At 47.2% G+C, this 15018-nt stretch overlaps 2 protein-coding genes across 10 annotated transcripts in view; one reads left to right on the forward strand and one right to left on the reverse strand.

Annotated features, from left to right (window-relative positions):
- Ripk3 (receptor-interacting serine-threonine kinase 3) lies at nucleotides 1-8955 on the reverse strand. Of its 4 annotated transcripts, NM_139342.2 has the most exons (12): nucleotides 8700-8955; nucleotides 6119-6230; nucleotides 3489-3593; nucleotides 3119-3262; nucleotides 2705-3014; nucleotides 2169-2317; nucleotides 2000-2046; nucleotides 1640-1807; nucleotides 1475-1542; nucleotides 920-1261; nucleotides 760-817; nucleotides 1-252 (listed from the first exon to the last, which is right to left on the reverse strand). In NM_139342.2, exons 3-12 carry the CDS (start codon nucleotides 3506-3508, stop codon nucleotides 122-124), a joined length of 1437 nt encoding a protein of 478 aa, NP_647558.2. In that variant the 5' UTR covers nucleotides 3509-3593; nucleotides 6119-6230; nucleotides 8700-8955; the 3' UTR covers nucleotides 1-121. The 4 variants fall into 4 exon arrangements, with proteins under 4 accessions (NP_647558.2, XP_063130036.1, XP_063130035.1 ...); XM_063273966.1 differs by lacking the exon at nucleotides 8700-8955 and having other exon boundaries at nucleotides 7-252; nucleotides 6119-6258; XM_063273965.1 differs by lacking the exons at nucleotides 6119-6230; nucleotides 8700-8955 and adding an exon at nucleotides 3782-3907 and having other exon boundaries at nucleotides 7-252.
- Nfatc4 (nuclear factor of activated T-cells 4) overlaps nucleotides 3842-15018 on the forward strand; it is a 27611-nt gene continuing 16434 nt past the window's right edge. Inside the window, exon 1 of one of the 6 annotated variants that reach the window (XM_039093303.2) lies at nucleotides 3842-3980. In XM_039093303.2, coding sequence (XP_038949231.1) covers nucleotides 3967-3980 — 14 coding nt within the window. In that variant the 5' untranslated portion in view covers nucleotides 3842-3966. Of the gene's footprint in view, nucleotides 3981-8118; nucleotides 8255-13402; nucleotides 13575-15018 lie in introns of those variants that run through there. The other 5 variants (XM_039093302.2, XM_063274260.1, XM_063274258.1 and 2 more) reach the window with 5 other exon arrangements.

Below are 15018 nucleotides of genomic sequence, written 5' to 3' on the forward strand. Positions count from 1 at the left end.
TTCAGGTTGCTTAGAAAGTGCTTTTATTTTCACTCTATTTATACTGGCTGCCTGAATGGTGTATTTCCTGCTTCAGGCACTTGCAGGTCCTCTCCGAAGTCTACTCGTGGACGTGGACGGGCTACCAGCCCCTACCCCTGCCGAACTGTGCTGGCTCCTTCTTGGGAAAGGCAGTTCTCGGTTGTACTGACATGCAGTTGTGTTGTCCAATCTGCACTTCAGAACAGTTGTTTAAGACAATAGACTGTAGCCCTTTAAGAGGAAAAGGAGGTAGTGGTAGTGAGAGGGTTCAAAAGTTAGAAAGGTTAACGAGCACTTTGGGGCGAGGGGCAGCGACACCTTGTGTTCATCCGGGGGAATGCAAACGTAGGGTCTTCACCTGCTCGCAACTGGGTCTCACTATGAGCAGTGCCTCTTCAGAATTAGTCTTGTAGAAGCTCAAAGGAGTAGTGCTTGCTGTTTGGGTGTCTTTGATGGGAGACTCTCTGGACTGCCTTAGTCATAGAGGAACTGTGGGGGCTCACAGACTTAGTGCTGGGGAAAAGTTAGCAGGTTCCGACTTTGGCTGTGTGACCTCAGTGGGATCCTCTCCTAATGGATGTCAAGTCCCTCATGTATTAAACAGAGGCAGACTGGGTTAGGTGATCTATAGTCATTCCTTTCCAACTCCAGAGTAACTGGAGTCCATAGATGGGTGCTGAGGAAGAAGGTGATGGGAGAGCTGAGCAGGGAGGGCAACAGAGGATGAAGAATGGGTACCTGTCATTGGATTTGGTGCGTTCCAGGTGTACCAAGGATTGCTGTTTCTTCCATCTCCCTGCAAACAACACAGAGTTCTCAGGCTTTCTAAGAGGCTAATCTCATCACCATGAAGTTCTCCTTGCTAAGAGGGCGTGCTCTAGTCTTGCCAATGTCTCACCTGATTCCTTTGGGGGTCAGGACCTGGAGTCTCAGTAAAGGCTGGCCTAGGTGTTGTGCCTCTGGAGGGTAAAGTATGTGGAATTTGGGGAGTGCCAGCCAAGGTGTCAGATGATGTCCCTGCTGGTGTGGCATGCCCAAATGATGCTTCCTTTCCTCTCCTCTCAGTAAGACTTGTGAGTCTTTCAGGAACTGATCCAGAGGGCTCCTCCAGATGCAGGCGGTCCAGCATTTCATAAACTATGGTTTCCCTGGGGCAATCCACCTCTGTACCTTTTTGGCTGGACTCTCTGGCAGACAACTTTGTGTCACTGCTTCTGTACTGAGACAGATAATGCTTTACCTGCGTAGACAGGAGGACCTTGTGCGTCAGGAGCTGGGGCAGCCAGAGTAAGCCCCAGTGAATATTTTCTTGGTCTCTGGAGACTAAGGAGTAGGTTTGGGTGAACAGGAATGAGAGTCAAGGATTAAATAATGGTAGACAGTGGAGATAAACCGGGTGGTTGAGGGAGCCACTGAACAGTTCCGGGGTGGGAAGGCAGTGTTAGAAACTCACCTTGGAGACAGCAGCATCTACCTTGTCCTGTACCAGGATGTAAACATTATTGGTTTTTGATTCACAGTCTGAAAGACAACAGAGTTGTAGATGAGTAGGACTTCTTGGAAAAGCTTCCTGCTGAAGACCCAAACTATCCTAGTGCCAGAGACATGGGTTACTCACCTTGGAAGGATGGCCTGTCTTTAGGCTCAGAACTCCAGCAATGCGTCATTAACTCCTTCAGTCCTTCTAAGCCAGGAGTCTCAGGGCTGTCCGGAGGCAGCTCTGTCAATGGAGGTCGCCTCTGCCTGTTACACACTGCTCCACGAATTAGTGAGGTCTTGTCTACCACTGGAGTCGGGGGTAACAAAAGAATTCATGAAATGAGGAGACACCCCATTCTATCACGGACAGAAGAAGGGAGAGCCATCCAGGCAAGAGGCGAGGTGGGAAGAGGGCAGTCTTAGTAGGTCAGGGAGGGAGGGCTCTAGGGGTTTTAGATGCTTTCGGGCACCTGAGCTAAGAGTCCATTTAGAGTCTTACCCTCAGCTTCTCTTCCAGCCAGCACTGTCCACACGAGGACCCCAAAACTGTACAGACAGAAAGTGGAGGCTTGGATGGCCTCTGGCAAGACTATTTTCCCATATCGTACCCTTTAGAAGGGCCCAAATAGGTATAGAAATGTGGAGTGTATTTGGGGCGGACAGTTTACCTGTAAACATCACTTGCTTTAGAAGCCTTTCCGTCATTATCCAACAGCTCTGGGGCCAAGTAAGCTAGGGTGCCCCCAGAATCTCTCGATCCTGACCCTGACCCTGACTGTGACCCTCCCTGAAATGTGGACAGGCCAAAGTCTGCTAACTGTAAAGGAAAGGAAAAGGAAGGTATTAGATGAAAAGGGCCAGAGATTTTTTTTTCCTCTCTTGCTCCCAGAAGATGCAGCCTCAGCTTTTGGGAGGTGGTATGGAGGAGCAGAGGGAAGATCGAGTCATTGAGACCTTAGCAGGAGATCTGAGTTGCTAATGGGCAGGCAAGCCTGAGATAAGTCAGCCTGGGTCCATGGGGGGTGGGGAGGGCTTTAGGCCCGTGGAACTGACCCAGGAGGGTAAGGAGGACCTCTCATAAGGAGGGTCAGCTGGTCTGACTAGAGGTAGAACTCCTAGGTGGGTCTTGTCACCCGTGTAGCCTTGACAGGCCAAGGGTATTCAACACAGTCCCAAGCCTACACTAGGTTGTAGATGGACTAACCTTGGCGTGGAGCTCTGGATCCAGCAGAACATTGGAGGGCTTGAGGTCCCGGTGCAGTAGCGAAGGGTTCAAGCTGTGTAGGTAGCACATCCCCAGCACCACTTCCTCTAGCAGGCGACAGAGGAGAGGCCAGGGCCGAGGGCATGAAGGTTGCAGCAGCCCTGAGAGGGAGCCGTTCTCCATGAATCCTGTCACCAGAGCCGGCCCGTACACGTAGTCCCACTCGAGGTTCTCAGTGACCCCCAGCAGGAGCAGCACGTTCTCATGACGAAGATTCACCATAGCCTTCACCTCCCTGGATATCTTCTTCCTACATGCCAAAAAGGGGCCAAAATTGGATTGGCTCTGGAAGATCCCAACCTTGCCCCATTCAGGCTCTTTGACCACATCCTGCCTACAGCTGGGGTCACTCACGAGTTCACGATCTTGACTGCTACATCAAGGTTCCATGCTGTGTGGCGTGCCCGGAACACGGCTCCGAACCCGCCTTTGCCCACAAATCCTAGGTTCTCCAGTTCTTCAGAGCCCACGAGAGAGATCGATGACGCACCATTGAGCCTGAGAGAAGGTTCTCGTCCAGTAGGGGGCCCACCTCCAGGTCAGCGCATCCTCTGTCTCCCAAGCTCTGCGATTCCATGACTGCGCGTGGACAGCGTGTCCAGCCTCCCCGCTGCTGCCCGCCTCACCCCCAGCTTTGTTCCCTGCCTCAGCAAAGGCGTCCTTTGAGTGTGCCCTCCGGCAACTTGTGTGGGTGTCCCCGAGACACAGCTCGCTCCCTACTCACCATAACTTGACAGAAGACATCGAGAGCTAGCGGCTTCCTGGATTATGTGTGCAAAGATGGAGCTGGAACCCCGACGTCTACAACGTCTACGGCTGAGAGTTTAGACTGAGAGGAAGGAAGGCAGAGTCCTCAGGGCACGGAGGTTCAGACCCCGAATTCCGCTTCCCAAGTCGCTCCGCCGGAGTTTGAATGAGTGACTGAACAACTTCCCTTTTAAAAACGAGGGCACTTCTGCAATCCCGCCCCCTGGGGTGGGGCAAGCAAAACCTTGGGGCTATTTCCTGTGCACTTGCCTCGAACCTGAGAAGTAACTGGGCCCTGGGTGTGCCACAAAAGGAGTCCTCACCATCCAGGAACGATTAACTCCCCACAGCAGCCAGCCTTTCATGGAGCCCTTAGCCCCACCACCGGCCAATCACATTTTGATGACGTGAGGATTTTATGGTCCTAGGTTCAGCTCTCCCGGGATCACAGAGGAATGCTCCTCATAAGGTTTGTCTTGGATCAGGTACACATACTGGTTTCTTCAATCTTAGATCAACCGTGTTTCCTTTTCTATAGACGTGGAAACCCAAGTACTTACAGTTGAAATAGTGTGGCCAAGTAAGTATGGGAATAGTTTAGAACTGAATTCTGCTCCACCAACCTAGCCCATATTTATTTATTTAAAAAAAATCATTTTGAGACAGGGTCTCTCTATGTAGCCCCGGTTGGTCTGGAACTCGATATACAGAGAAGGTTGGTCTCAAACTCACAGAGAGCCGTCTGTCTCTGCCTCCTAAGTGCTGGGATTAAAGGTGCACACCACCAGGCTTGGCTTATTTATTTACCTTAAAATTTATTTATGTGTGTGCACGTCTGTGTGGGGTGGGGTGCAGGTCCATGGTGTGGGTGTGGAGGTCAGAGAACAACCTCAGATATTGGATCTCACCTTCCTCCGTGTTTGAGGTAGGGTCATTTTGTTCTCTGCTGCGTGCATAATGCGCTCTCTCGCCTGTGATGTCCTAGTATTCCCCTGTCTCTCATCTTCCTGTAGGAACAACGCTGGGATGGCAGACTTGGGCTACTGTCCCCTGTGCTACTTGAGTTGTGGGGACCTGAGTTCAAGTCCCCATGTTTGACTGACAGAAGCTTTGCCTACTGAGCTGCTCCTCCTCCTCCCTCAGCTCAAGTTAGTTTCTGTTTGCAAATGCCTCTGGTGCAGATGGCTGCTGAAGGTAAGAGGCATGTCACGCTGCACTGAAGGGCCTCTCTCTGAATCCCTGCTTGGCAAGAGCAGATACTGAGTAGTGATTGTCTGATCTGTGAACTACTCCATCCACTGCAGCAACTCTGACTCAGGGCTTCCCACCCTGTCTCTTGCGTGGCACCCTTGGCAAGCAAATACTTGGTTGGATTCATGCTTCGAGCAAGAATAGCATAGACTCTCGATGAAGGCTTTTCAAGACTCGGGCATGTCAGAGTATTGGGTAACAGGACTGGTGGCAACACTCCTTTAATCCCAGCCCTCAGGAAGCAGAGGCAAGCAGACCTCTAGGACCAGCCTGGTCTACATAAGGAGTTCCAGGCCAGCTAAGGCTACATAGCAAAACCTTGTCTCAAAATAAATAAGGAAAAACGATTTAAGGTAGGGGCTGGAGAGGCGGCTCCTCCATGAAGAGCAGCGGTTGGTCTTTCTGAGGACCCAGGCTTGATTTCCAGTACACACGTGGTGACACACCATTGTATATAGCTCTAATTCCACCAATTCCAGGGCATCTGACACCTTCCCGTGTCCTCTGTGGGCACTAGGCACGCATGTGCTCACAGACTACATGCAGATTAAACATAAAATCAAATTAAATTTAAAGAGGATTTGAAGTGGATAACAGATCCCTATAGTTTGTCACTCAGTGGCATGGTGATGGCTGGAGGTAGACATAACTGGACAGTCGGCCCTAGCATTCAGTCCTTCACCGGAAGAGCTGACCTCAAGCTAACGTTCTGAGCAGTTTCATCGTTCCTCCTCATTCCTTCCTCCCAGGCCCAGGAAACCATCACCCCCCTCTTCACTGAAGAAAGCTTGAGATGCATTATAAAAGTGACATGCCATTAATCCCAATACTCCCAAGGCAGAGATAGGTAAGCCAGCCTGGTCTACAGAGCAAGTTCAGGACAGCCAGGGCTACGTGGAGAAACACTGTCTCAAAAACAAAAACAAGGGGCTGGGGATTTAGCTCAGTGGTTAGAGCGCTGGCCTAGGAAGCGCAAGGCCCTGGGTTTGGTCCCCAGCTCCGAAAAAAAGAACCAAAAAGAAAAAAAAAAAAACAAGTCAACAAAAAAACCATATGCCATCTTTTATAACTGGCTTACTTCATTCAGATTCAGACACCGTAGCTTCAAGGCAAATTATGGGATGTTTCTGAATTTTATTAAAATTTCCTCTATATCCACTTAGATGAATTCTAGCACACTGCACAGCACACCTCTATGTCCAGTTATCTATTCTGGGCATTTGGGTGGTTTTTTTCCTTTCAAACATTGTAAATGATGGTGCCTTGAACAATATTGTACAGGACCTGTTTGAAGCCCAGCTTCTAGTTCTTTTTCGTAGCAGACGCTGTCTGGAACAAGAGAGTCACGATTCTTACCATCATGGGTTTGGAAGGATGCTCGCTCAGTGGTTTGGTTTGAATACTTCCTCAACTTGATGCAGCTTGGAGTTTCTGAAGTCTTAGTTTCTGTCGTTAGGAATTTTGTAGTCTGTGTAGAGGAAGTGCATTTTCATTATTTTCGTCATCCTTTCACTCCTTGAGAAGATACATTGGCAGGATGTACGGTCCATGTTTACATTTTCCCCTCTTCCGGTGTGCTTATGTATATTAAACCTCCCTGCTCCTTACACAAAGCTTTTCTACAGCCTTGCCTATCTCCCCAAATTTAAAGGAGGTTCTTTTTCAGGGGACCAGTGTGCTCAGCTGTGACTCCAGTCCTGCGATTTCGGTAGTTATGGGAAGTTTTGGCTGATGTTGCTCCCCTCCCCCCAATCTCTCTGTGACTTTAAAAGTATTTTCCTGTCCTTTTTGTATTTTTTAGTACGTTCTAGTAACGGATGGTAATAACAGCAACAGTATGAATATAGTTAATGCCGCCGAACTATGTATTTTAAATGTGTAAAATGATGCTTTTTTTTTTTTTTTTTGGTTCTTTTTTTCCGGAGCTGGGACCGAACCCAGCCAGGGCCTTGCGCTTCCTAGGTAAGCAAAATGATGCATTTTAAGTTACGCATATTTTACAAGTAAAAAGGATCAGATAAAGATAAAATTTAATGTATCAGAAACGAGATTCAGGGAGTAGGGAATGTAAATCATTTGGCGGGTTTCCTCTCTTGCCAGAAGCCATGAGTTGGATCCCAGCATGTGTGTAAACCAGGAGTGGTGGAACACCCCTGGAATCCTATCATCCCAGCTCTTTGATGGTGGTGGCCAGGGGGCCAGTTTAAGGTTATTAATAGTTACGTAGTGAGTTTAAGGTCAACCTGGGCTACCTGAGACCTTGCCTCAAAAGGGGGCGGTGGTGGTATCTGAAGATCGATTAATGAATATTTAACAGTCTGTGTTAATAAGCGTTTTGGCTGAGTGTAAACATTAAATTTTATTGGGGGAAATAAAAGAAACGTAAAAAAGCTGGGCTTGGTAACGTGTGCCTGTAACCACAACACTTTGCAGATCTAGGCAAGAAGATGAGGAATTGGAGATCATCTTCTGATAACTCCCAAATTCAAGGCCAGCCTGAACTACAGGGTGAGACAGGGACTATCTCAAACAATAGAAAAGAAACGAAACAAAGAAGTATGTATAGACCTGTTTAAAAAAATATCTGGGCCTGGAGAGATGGCTCAGAGGTTAGGAGCACTGACTGCTCTTCCAGAGGTCCTGAGTTAAATTCCCAGGAACCACATGGTGGCTCACAACCATCTGTCATAGGATCTGGTGCCACAGTGTGTCTGAAGAGAGTGACAGTGTACTCATATAAAATAAATAAATCTTTTTTTTTTTAAAAAAGAAAAAACTCAAGTTAATAAAAAAAAAAAGAAAAGAAAAAGAAAAGAATATCTGAATAAGAGATAGATATATTGGCCTAGCACAAGGGAGGCTGAGGCAGGAGGATGGTGAATTTGTGGCTAGCCTGGTCTATGTAGTAAGATTCTGTCTCAAACAAAACTAAGTAATCAAGTAGGAATATGTTCTAAGGAGTTGTTCTCAAATAGGGGTTCATGGGTGGATGGTTTTTATTTTCTTGTACTTTTTTTTTTTTTCTGTTTTTTCCGGAGCTGGGGACCGAACCCAGGGCCTTGTGCTTGCTAGGCAAGTGCTCTACCACTGAGCTAAATCCCCAACCCCATTTTCTTGTATTTTTATGTTATTTATTTAGATGAGGTTAGAAGAGGGTGTCAGATACACTGGAATCGGAGTTAGAGGCAGTCGTGGGCCACCTGCCTCCGTCATTGAGAACTAAACTTGCATCCTCTGGAAGAGCAGCACACGCTCCTAACTACTGAGTCATCTCCCCAGCCCTCTATGTTCTTATTTAAAACTTGATATTCTAATTTTTCGGAGATGAATTTATGAGGTGTGTACTGAATTGCAGCCTCCTGTTCTCCCTGGGGGTCCTATACTGAGATGAGGCTGCTTCCCTCTCCTTCCTGCTCTACTGTAACCCAGAGACTCTTTGGTGTCCGCCTTTCGTTCCTGACTGAAATTACTAGGTCATGGAGTTTGCCTATGGTAAGATTCTGACAGCGATAAACTTGGAGATGTGTGTGTGTGTGTGTGTGTGTGTGTGTGTGTGTGTGTGTGTGTTGCTTTCCGGTTCAGGAGGGTGTTGTAATCCAACAAGGAAGTTCACAGGACAAACTTACTTTCTGTTTCCTTTTCTGCCCAGGCATCATGTGACATTACCATCAACCATGACAAGAGTTGGCCTTTTTCCCCAGACGATATACTTACTGTTAGCGATTCGCCACAGGCTGAGGCTAGACACACTGCAGATAAAGAAATTAGAAACTCCCCAAACTTTTTTGTTTTGGCCTGGATGTAAACAAAGTGTTAAGGGGCAGAAGCTGGAGAAGAAGGGACAAGGCCCGAAACCTTGCGTTGAAAGGCAGATGGCCCCCCAGCACCCCAGGATGGTGGGGTCAGGTCAGCAGCTGAGACCCGGCAGGATGCTTACCTTTGACCTCTTGTTGGGTCTGGATGGCATGGCCCTCCTCCTCTCCCTCAGCCAACAGCAGCCCTGGCAGGGCTGCTCTCCCAGCTCCCTTGGCAGACTCTTCCTCTTTCTAAGGCTTGATTCCCCTGACTCCTTGCCAGCTGCTGCTCCCTACATGGCCGGGACAGCCACAGTGCATGGGACAGCTACTTTTCCTCAGGTAACAGTGACCAAGTCTGGAGACTCTTTCGGCCAGTTAGGCTCAGCTTGGGTCTCTGTCACGCTTATGGAGTTCTTCTGGGGTGCTGTCTTAATTTGCCTTTGGTCACCACAGTGACTCATGGCAATGGCAGTTAGCAGTTGCAGATTCTTACACTCCAGTGGCTTCCCTCAGATGTTAGAGCTAGGTTCCTGTTCCTGTCTTGGGGCCCTGCCTGTCACCCCACTGTCTTTGTGGGGGCCAAGGCTGTTTTCTCTCCTGGATATCCTTGTGTTGTAATTATGTACAGAAGGTCAGGTTGGCCTGAGGTGGGTGCTCTGTCCTTTCCCCGTTCCACAGTGCGTCTTCGATCCAGTTTATTTAAGAGGATATGTTAGGAAGTATCCTCCGTTTCCTTCCCATCCATGTCCAGCTCTCTCCTAACCCACTTGCTCTGTATGCTCAGGCCTCTATGCTGAGAGTCAGAAAGCCTCTTTCATTTTGTTCCCTTCCAGCCATCAAGCCCTTCTCTGAATAAGGGTCTTCCCTTGAGTCCAGGGGATGGAACCCAATGTTTACATTCTCTTCTGTCTTGGTCCCACCCAGTGGCAGTTTCGTGGTGCTTTGAGGAACCGGAAAAAGAACCTGTTGTTATATCTGGAAAAAACAAACAAACAAACAACAACAACAACAAAAACAAACAAAAACAAAACAAACAAACAAAAAAAACCCCGAAGTGTTAAGGAACCTTTTTTTTTTTTTTTTTTTTTTTTTTTTTTCTGGAGCTGAGGACCAAACCCAGGGCCTTGTGCTTGCTAGGCAAGCGCTCTACCACTGAGCTAAATCCCCAACCCTGGAACCTTTTAAAAAAAAAAAAAAGGTGGACTGCTCTTCCGAGGTTCTGAGTTCAATTCCCAGCAATCACATGGTGGCTCACAACCATCTGTAAGGGGATCTGGTGCCCTCTTCTGGTGTGTCCGGAGACAGCTACAGTGTACTCAGACAAAATAAATAAATAATTCTAAAAAAAAAGGTGGCAGCACAGGTCCGTTGTCTCTGCCTTAACTGATGGAAAATGTACCTCACCAGAAAGGGAGAAATATCCCTAATGGGGGGGGGGGCACCACAAAACCAAAAAATCCAAAACCAAACCAAAACCAAACAAAGGAAAAACAAGCCAAACAGCAACAATCTGCCACTTTGAGGGACTGTGCTGAGCTTGGAGAAGTCAGGATTTGGGCAGAAAAGAGATACAATGTAAGTTTCTGCCTGGAAGCAGACCTCAGCGGCTGCTGCCCACCTTCCCTTCTCCTGGCAGCGTTCTTTTGAAGGCTTCCAGTGCTGAAAGTATATCCTTCTGCAGGACTCCATGCAAGACAAAGCCTCTTGTTTTTCTGTGCCGAGCTGAGATGACTTCACAAAGTTACTGGGTTATGTGTCACCCGTGCTTCCTGTCTCAGAAAAGTAAAGCCCTCCCTCATTCCCTCATAGAAAGGAGTGTGGAGTGTGTTCTAGCAGATTCTACTCACAGATCCTAGGCCCCTTATCTGAACTCTTAAGGCAAGGGTACTGGAAAAGGGGACCTACCTCAATTCTTTTTTTTTTTTTTTTGGTTCTTTTTTTCGGAGCTGGGGACCGAACCGAGGGCCTTGCGCTTCCTAGGCAAGCGCTCTACCACTGAGCTAAATCCCCAACCCCTCAATTCTTTATTAGTGTGGCGAGACTCAAAGGATTTTAGAAGGGTCTGGAGAGATGGCTCAGCGGTTAAGAGCATTGACTGCTCTTGCAGAGGACCTGAGTTCAGTGCCCAGCACCCACATAGAAGCTTACAACTGCCTATAATTCCAGTACCGGAATCCAACACCTTCCTCTGGTCTCCTGTGGACACACGGTGCACATGTACATACAGCTAAACACTCATATGTCTGAAGTAAAAACAACAAAATCTTAAAATATTTTGAGTAACCATGACTGCTGTGGCTGGGTGAGGGCTTGTAATATATGCAGTTTTAGAGCCCCTCTGTTTGCTAACTGTGTCCAGCTAATGTCAAGGATCTGATTTCCTCATCAGGTTCATCCCAGTGGGGCAGGCTGGTCGTCCTAATGAACTCCCTTTTTTTTCTTTTCTTTTCTTTTCTTTTCTTTTCTTTTCCTTTCTTTTCTTTTCTTTTCCCTCCCCCCTCTTCCCTTCCCTTCCCCCTCCTTTTTCCTTCCTTCTTTTCTTCCTTTCTTTTGTCTTTTTTTGGGGGGTGGGGAGTTAAGACAGGGTTTCTCTGTGTAATCCTTGTCTGTCCTGGAACTCACTCTGTACCAGGCTGGCCTCAGACTCAGAGATCCTGCCTCTGCCTCCTGAGATTAAAGGCATGCATTATTTCTTAAATCGAATGAGCCTATACACACACACACACACACACACACACACACACACACACACACACACACAGAGAGAGAGAGAGAGAGAGAGAGAGAGAGAGAGAGAGAGAGAGAGAGAGAGAGAGGGAGAGGGAGAAGGAGAGGGAGAGAGGGAAGAGGGAGTGAGGGGGATAGAGTATTGTCTAGTGGTCAGGGGACAAACTCTGGTGCTAGAATTCTGCTGTGTTAATAGTTACCAGCTGTTTGATCAATCTCTCTGTGTTTTGATTAACTATATATAGTGCCTGCCAGGCTAGGTTATTGGGAAGATGAATGAAATAAGAAGACAAGTAGCACGTGCTTAGTAAGCAGTAAACCACCGCCTTAGCATTACTGAATTTCCAGTGCGAAGTGCATTCCTTCTGATAAAGGTCCCACCCCACCCTTTCCTCTCAGTGTTCCTTTAGTGACTCACTCTTCCCTATAGTCTCTCCTTTCTCCCAGACACCTGACCTGCGGGAGTTACTAAGGAAGTTAGCAACTCTGGCTTACGGTCCTAATCAAGACACGAGGGCGTGGTCACTGCTGAAAGTCCCTCCTTGTTTGCCTGCCTGGTACAATGTCGCGTTGCTGACTGAGGAAGGGCTCTGTGCCTTGGGCAGCAGTCAGGGTACTTTGTATGTAAGACCCCGCCCCCCGAGGGGGGGCGCTCTGGTTTGAGCTGTACCTGCAGTGGGCCTTTGCTGATTTTTTTTTTTTTGTTGTTGTTGTTCTTTTTTTCCGGAGCTGGGGACTGAACCCAGGGCCTTGCGCTTCCTAGGCAAGCGCTCTACCACTGAGCTAAATCCCCAACCCCACCTTTGCTGATCTTGACAAGGCCTGGAGTAAGAGGACTATCCCTGTATCTCTCCCAAAGCTGATAAAATTGTGGGGAGAAGACACCACAGAGTTGGGTGGTCTCCAGCTACCTGTTTATCCCCAAGTTTTGTGATAAAGTCTATATATATATATCACTTCAGATGGTCTCTGGAGGGACTGAGTCCTGACTAGAGAGAGGCAAACGACACATGCATGTTTGGCATCCTCTCCCTCCCTGAAAAGTGGTTTCTCTTCTCTTCCTTCTGGAATGGGACCCCCACCCCCACTGTGAAAGCTCCAATCTAGGTCGGTCGTAGGCCCCGTTCTTAGAGGATCACAATCCAAGATCCACCTTCTCCTCTGCTTCCTCCTCATTGTTTCCTCAGGATGGTCTCTGTGACCTGGGTGGTTGTCTTCAAGGAAAGATGAAAAACAAAGTAAACAGAGTCAAATCCAACCACCTCAGAGATGGGGGCCTGGGATGCATTAGAGACTCTTGCCTGTCATTACATGAGCTTGTGAGGCTGTGTAGTATTAGCCCTATTTAAAATGTTTATGTATTTTTTATATGCATGGGTATTTTTGTCTGTATATATGTCTGTGCACCACATGTGTACAGTGCCCACAGAGACCAGAGAGAACACTGGATTCATGGCTACTCGGTGTGTGCTGGGAATTGAACCCAGGCTCTCTGGAAAAGCAGCTAGAGTTCTTTATGCTGAGCCATCTCTCTAACATATTAACATTATTTTAAGGAAGCTGGACAAGGCGTTGTACACCCGTCATCACACCACTTGGCAGGTGGGGGACAGACAAGAGGATCACCGTGAGTGTGTCAGCTTGAGCCACACAGTAAATTCCAAGCCAGCCTGGTCTCCATAGCAAGCTCTTGTCAGAGAGGTGCGATGAGCTCGAGAGAGTGGGTTTAAGTAACCAGGCCAAATCCATACAAAGACAGACAGATGAAGGTCTGGACCCCAGATTTGTCCTCTGTATTTTGGGGGTGAATTTTTAATCAGGAGACCTGAAGAGGGACTGTTGTTTAAGCAGAGCAATTGGTTTCTCTTGAGACAGCTCAGCTTTGTTGACCCAGAATGTTTAGCATTTGACCAGAGTTACGTTTGTACCAATATTAGCACTACAGTGGGAGAACACATCTACCACCCCAGAGTCTCCTGTGTCCCCCTCAGTCCTGTCCTTTAGTGTTCTCATTTCTGGACAACCCCAGTCTGCTGTCCTTAGACTGGCTTGTGCTTTTTATTTTGTATAAATGGAATCACACGGCATGTATCTTCTTTTGCCTTGATCTCTTTCACGACGCGTGCTTATCATTCCTCCTTGTAATGTGTGCCGGCAGACTGTGCATCTGATTGGCAAGATCGTGATTTCTCCGTGCTGTTGTGTGTATTGGGAGATGATACCTTAGTTGGTGAGTGGGATTCCTCTGTGGTGCTGAGGAATCAGACGCTGGGCCTTTCGAAGACCAGGTGAGCCACACCCCCAATGTGGCACAAACTTTCAGTTGTGAATAATTATCTGGGAAGGGAATGACTCAGCCATCTGGTAGGGAGATATTTAACTTTTTGTGAACTTGTCAAGATGTCAGGAGGATTGTAAGTTGGAGGCCAGCCTGGGCTACACAGCAGACAAGAGAGAAAGATAAGTGGGATGTAATGGTGCCTAGAACTCAGGGGGCAGAGGGAAAAGGATCTCTGTGAGTTTAAGGCCAGTCTGATCTACTTAGGGTGGCCAACACCACATAGAGAGACCTTGTCTCAAAAAACAAAAACGGCAAGTAAACAACAACAGCAACAACAACAACAAAAGCGCTTACATGTTATTTTTTAAAAATACTTTCTTTTAACATTTTTTCTAAGATTTATTTATTATAAGTAATATGTAAGTACACTGTAGCTGTCTTCAGACACACCAGAAGAGGGCACCAGATCTCATTACAGATGGCTGTGAGTCACCATGTGGTTGCTGGGATTTGAACTCAGGACCTCTGGAAGAGCAGTCGGTGCTCTTAACCACTGAGCCACCTCTCCAGCCCTTAAAAATATTTTTGAGACTAGGTTTTATTATGCAGCCTCAACTGGCCTGGAGTTCACTTTGTAGTCCAGACTGGTCTCAAACTCACAAAGATCCTCTGACTCCTGAGTGCTAGGATTAAAGGCCCACAATGGCCTGCTTGTATTTTACTGGATTTTTGCTATCTTATTACTGAGGTTTTGTGGTTTGGTTGGTTTGCTGTTTCGGTTCTAGAAATGAACCCAGGGATTGACTATGATAGGCAAATGCTCAAGCTCCACCACTGAGCTGCTTCCTTGACACCGCTCTGGTTTTTGTTCTTGTTTTTTTTTTTTTTTTTTTCAGAGCTGGGGACTGAACCCAGGGCCTTGGGCTTGCTAGGCAAGCGCTCTACCACTGAGCTAAATCCCCAATCCCTTTGTTCTTGTTTTTGATTTTTTAAAAAAGGATTTATTTATTTAATGTATGTGAGCACACTGTCACTGTCCTCAGACACACTAGAAGAGGACATCGGATTCCATTACAGATGGTTGTGAGCCACCATGTGGCTGCTGGGAATTGACCTCAGGACCTCTGAGTCATCTCTCTAGCCCTTGTTTTTTTTTTTTTTTTTTTAGACAGGATCTTGCTATGTAGTCACAGCTCTCCTGGAACCCTCTATGTAGACCAGACTGGCCCTGAATTCATAGAGATCCCCTGACTCTGCCTCCTTCCCAAGAGTATACCTACCCAGTGTGATACTATACCTACTCAACGTGAGGGGCAAAAGTTTTACTTTTGATAAAATCCAACCCGACTTGTCTTTTTATTTATTGGTTTTCTTTCTTTCTTTCTTTTTTTTATGGACCATACTTTTGGTGTGTACTTCATGGATTTTTCTTTAAAATTTTTATTTAGTTT

This window comes from Rattus norvegicus, chromosome 15 (assembly GCF_036323735.1).
Source record: "Rattus norvegicus strain BN/NHsdMcwi chromosome 15, GRCr8, whole genome shotgun sequence".
Classification (NCBI taxonomy): Eukaryota; Metazoa; Chordata; class Mammalia; order Rodentia; family Muridae; genus Rattus; species Rattus norvegicus.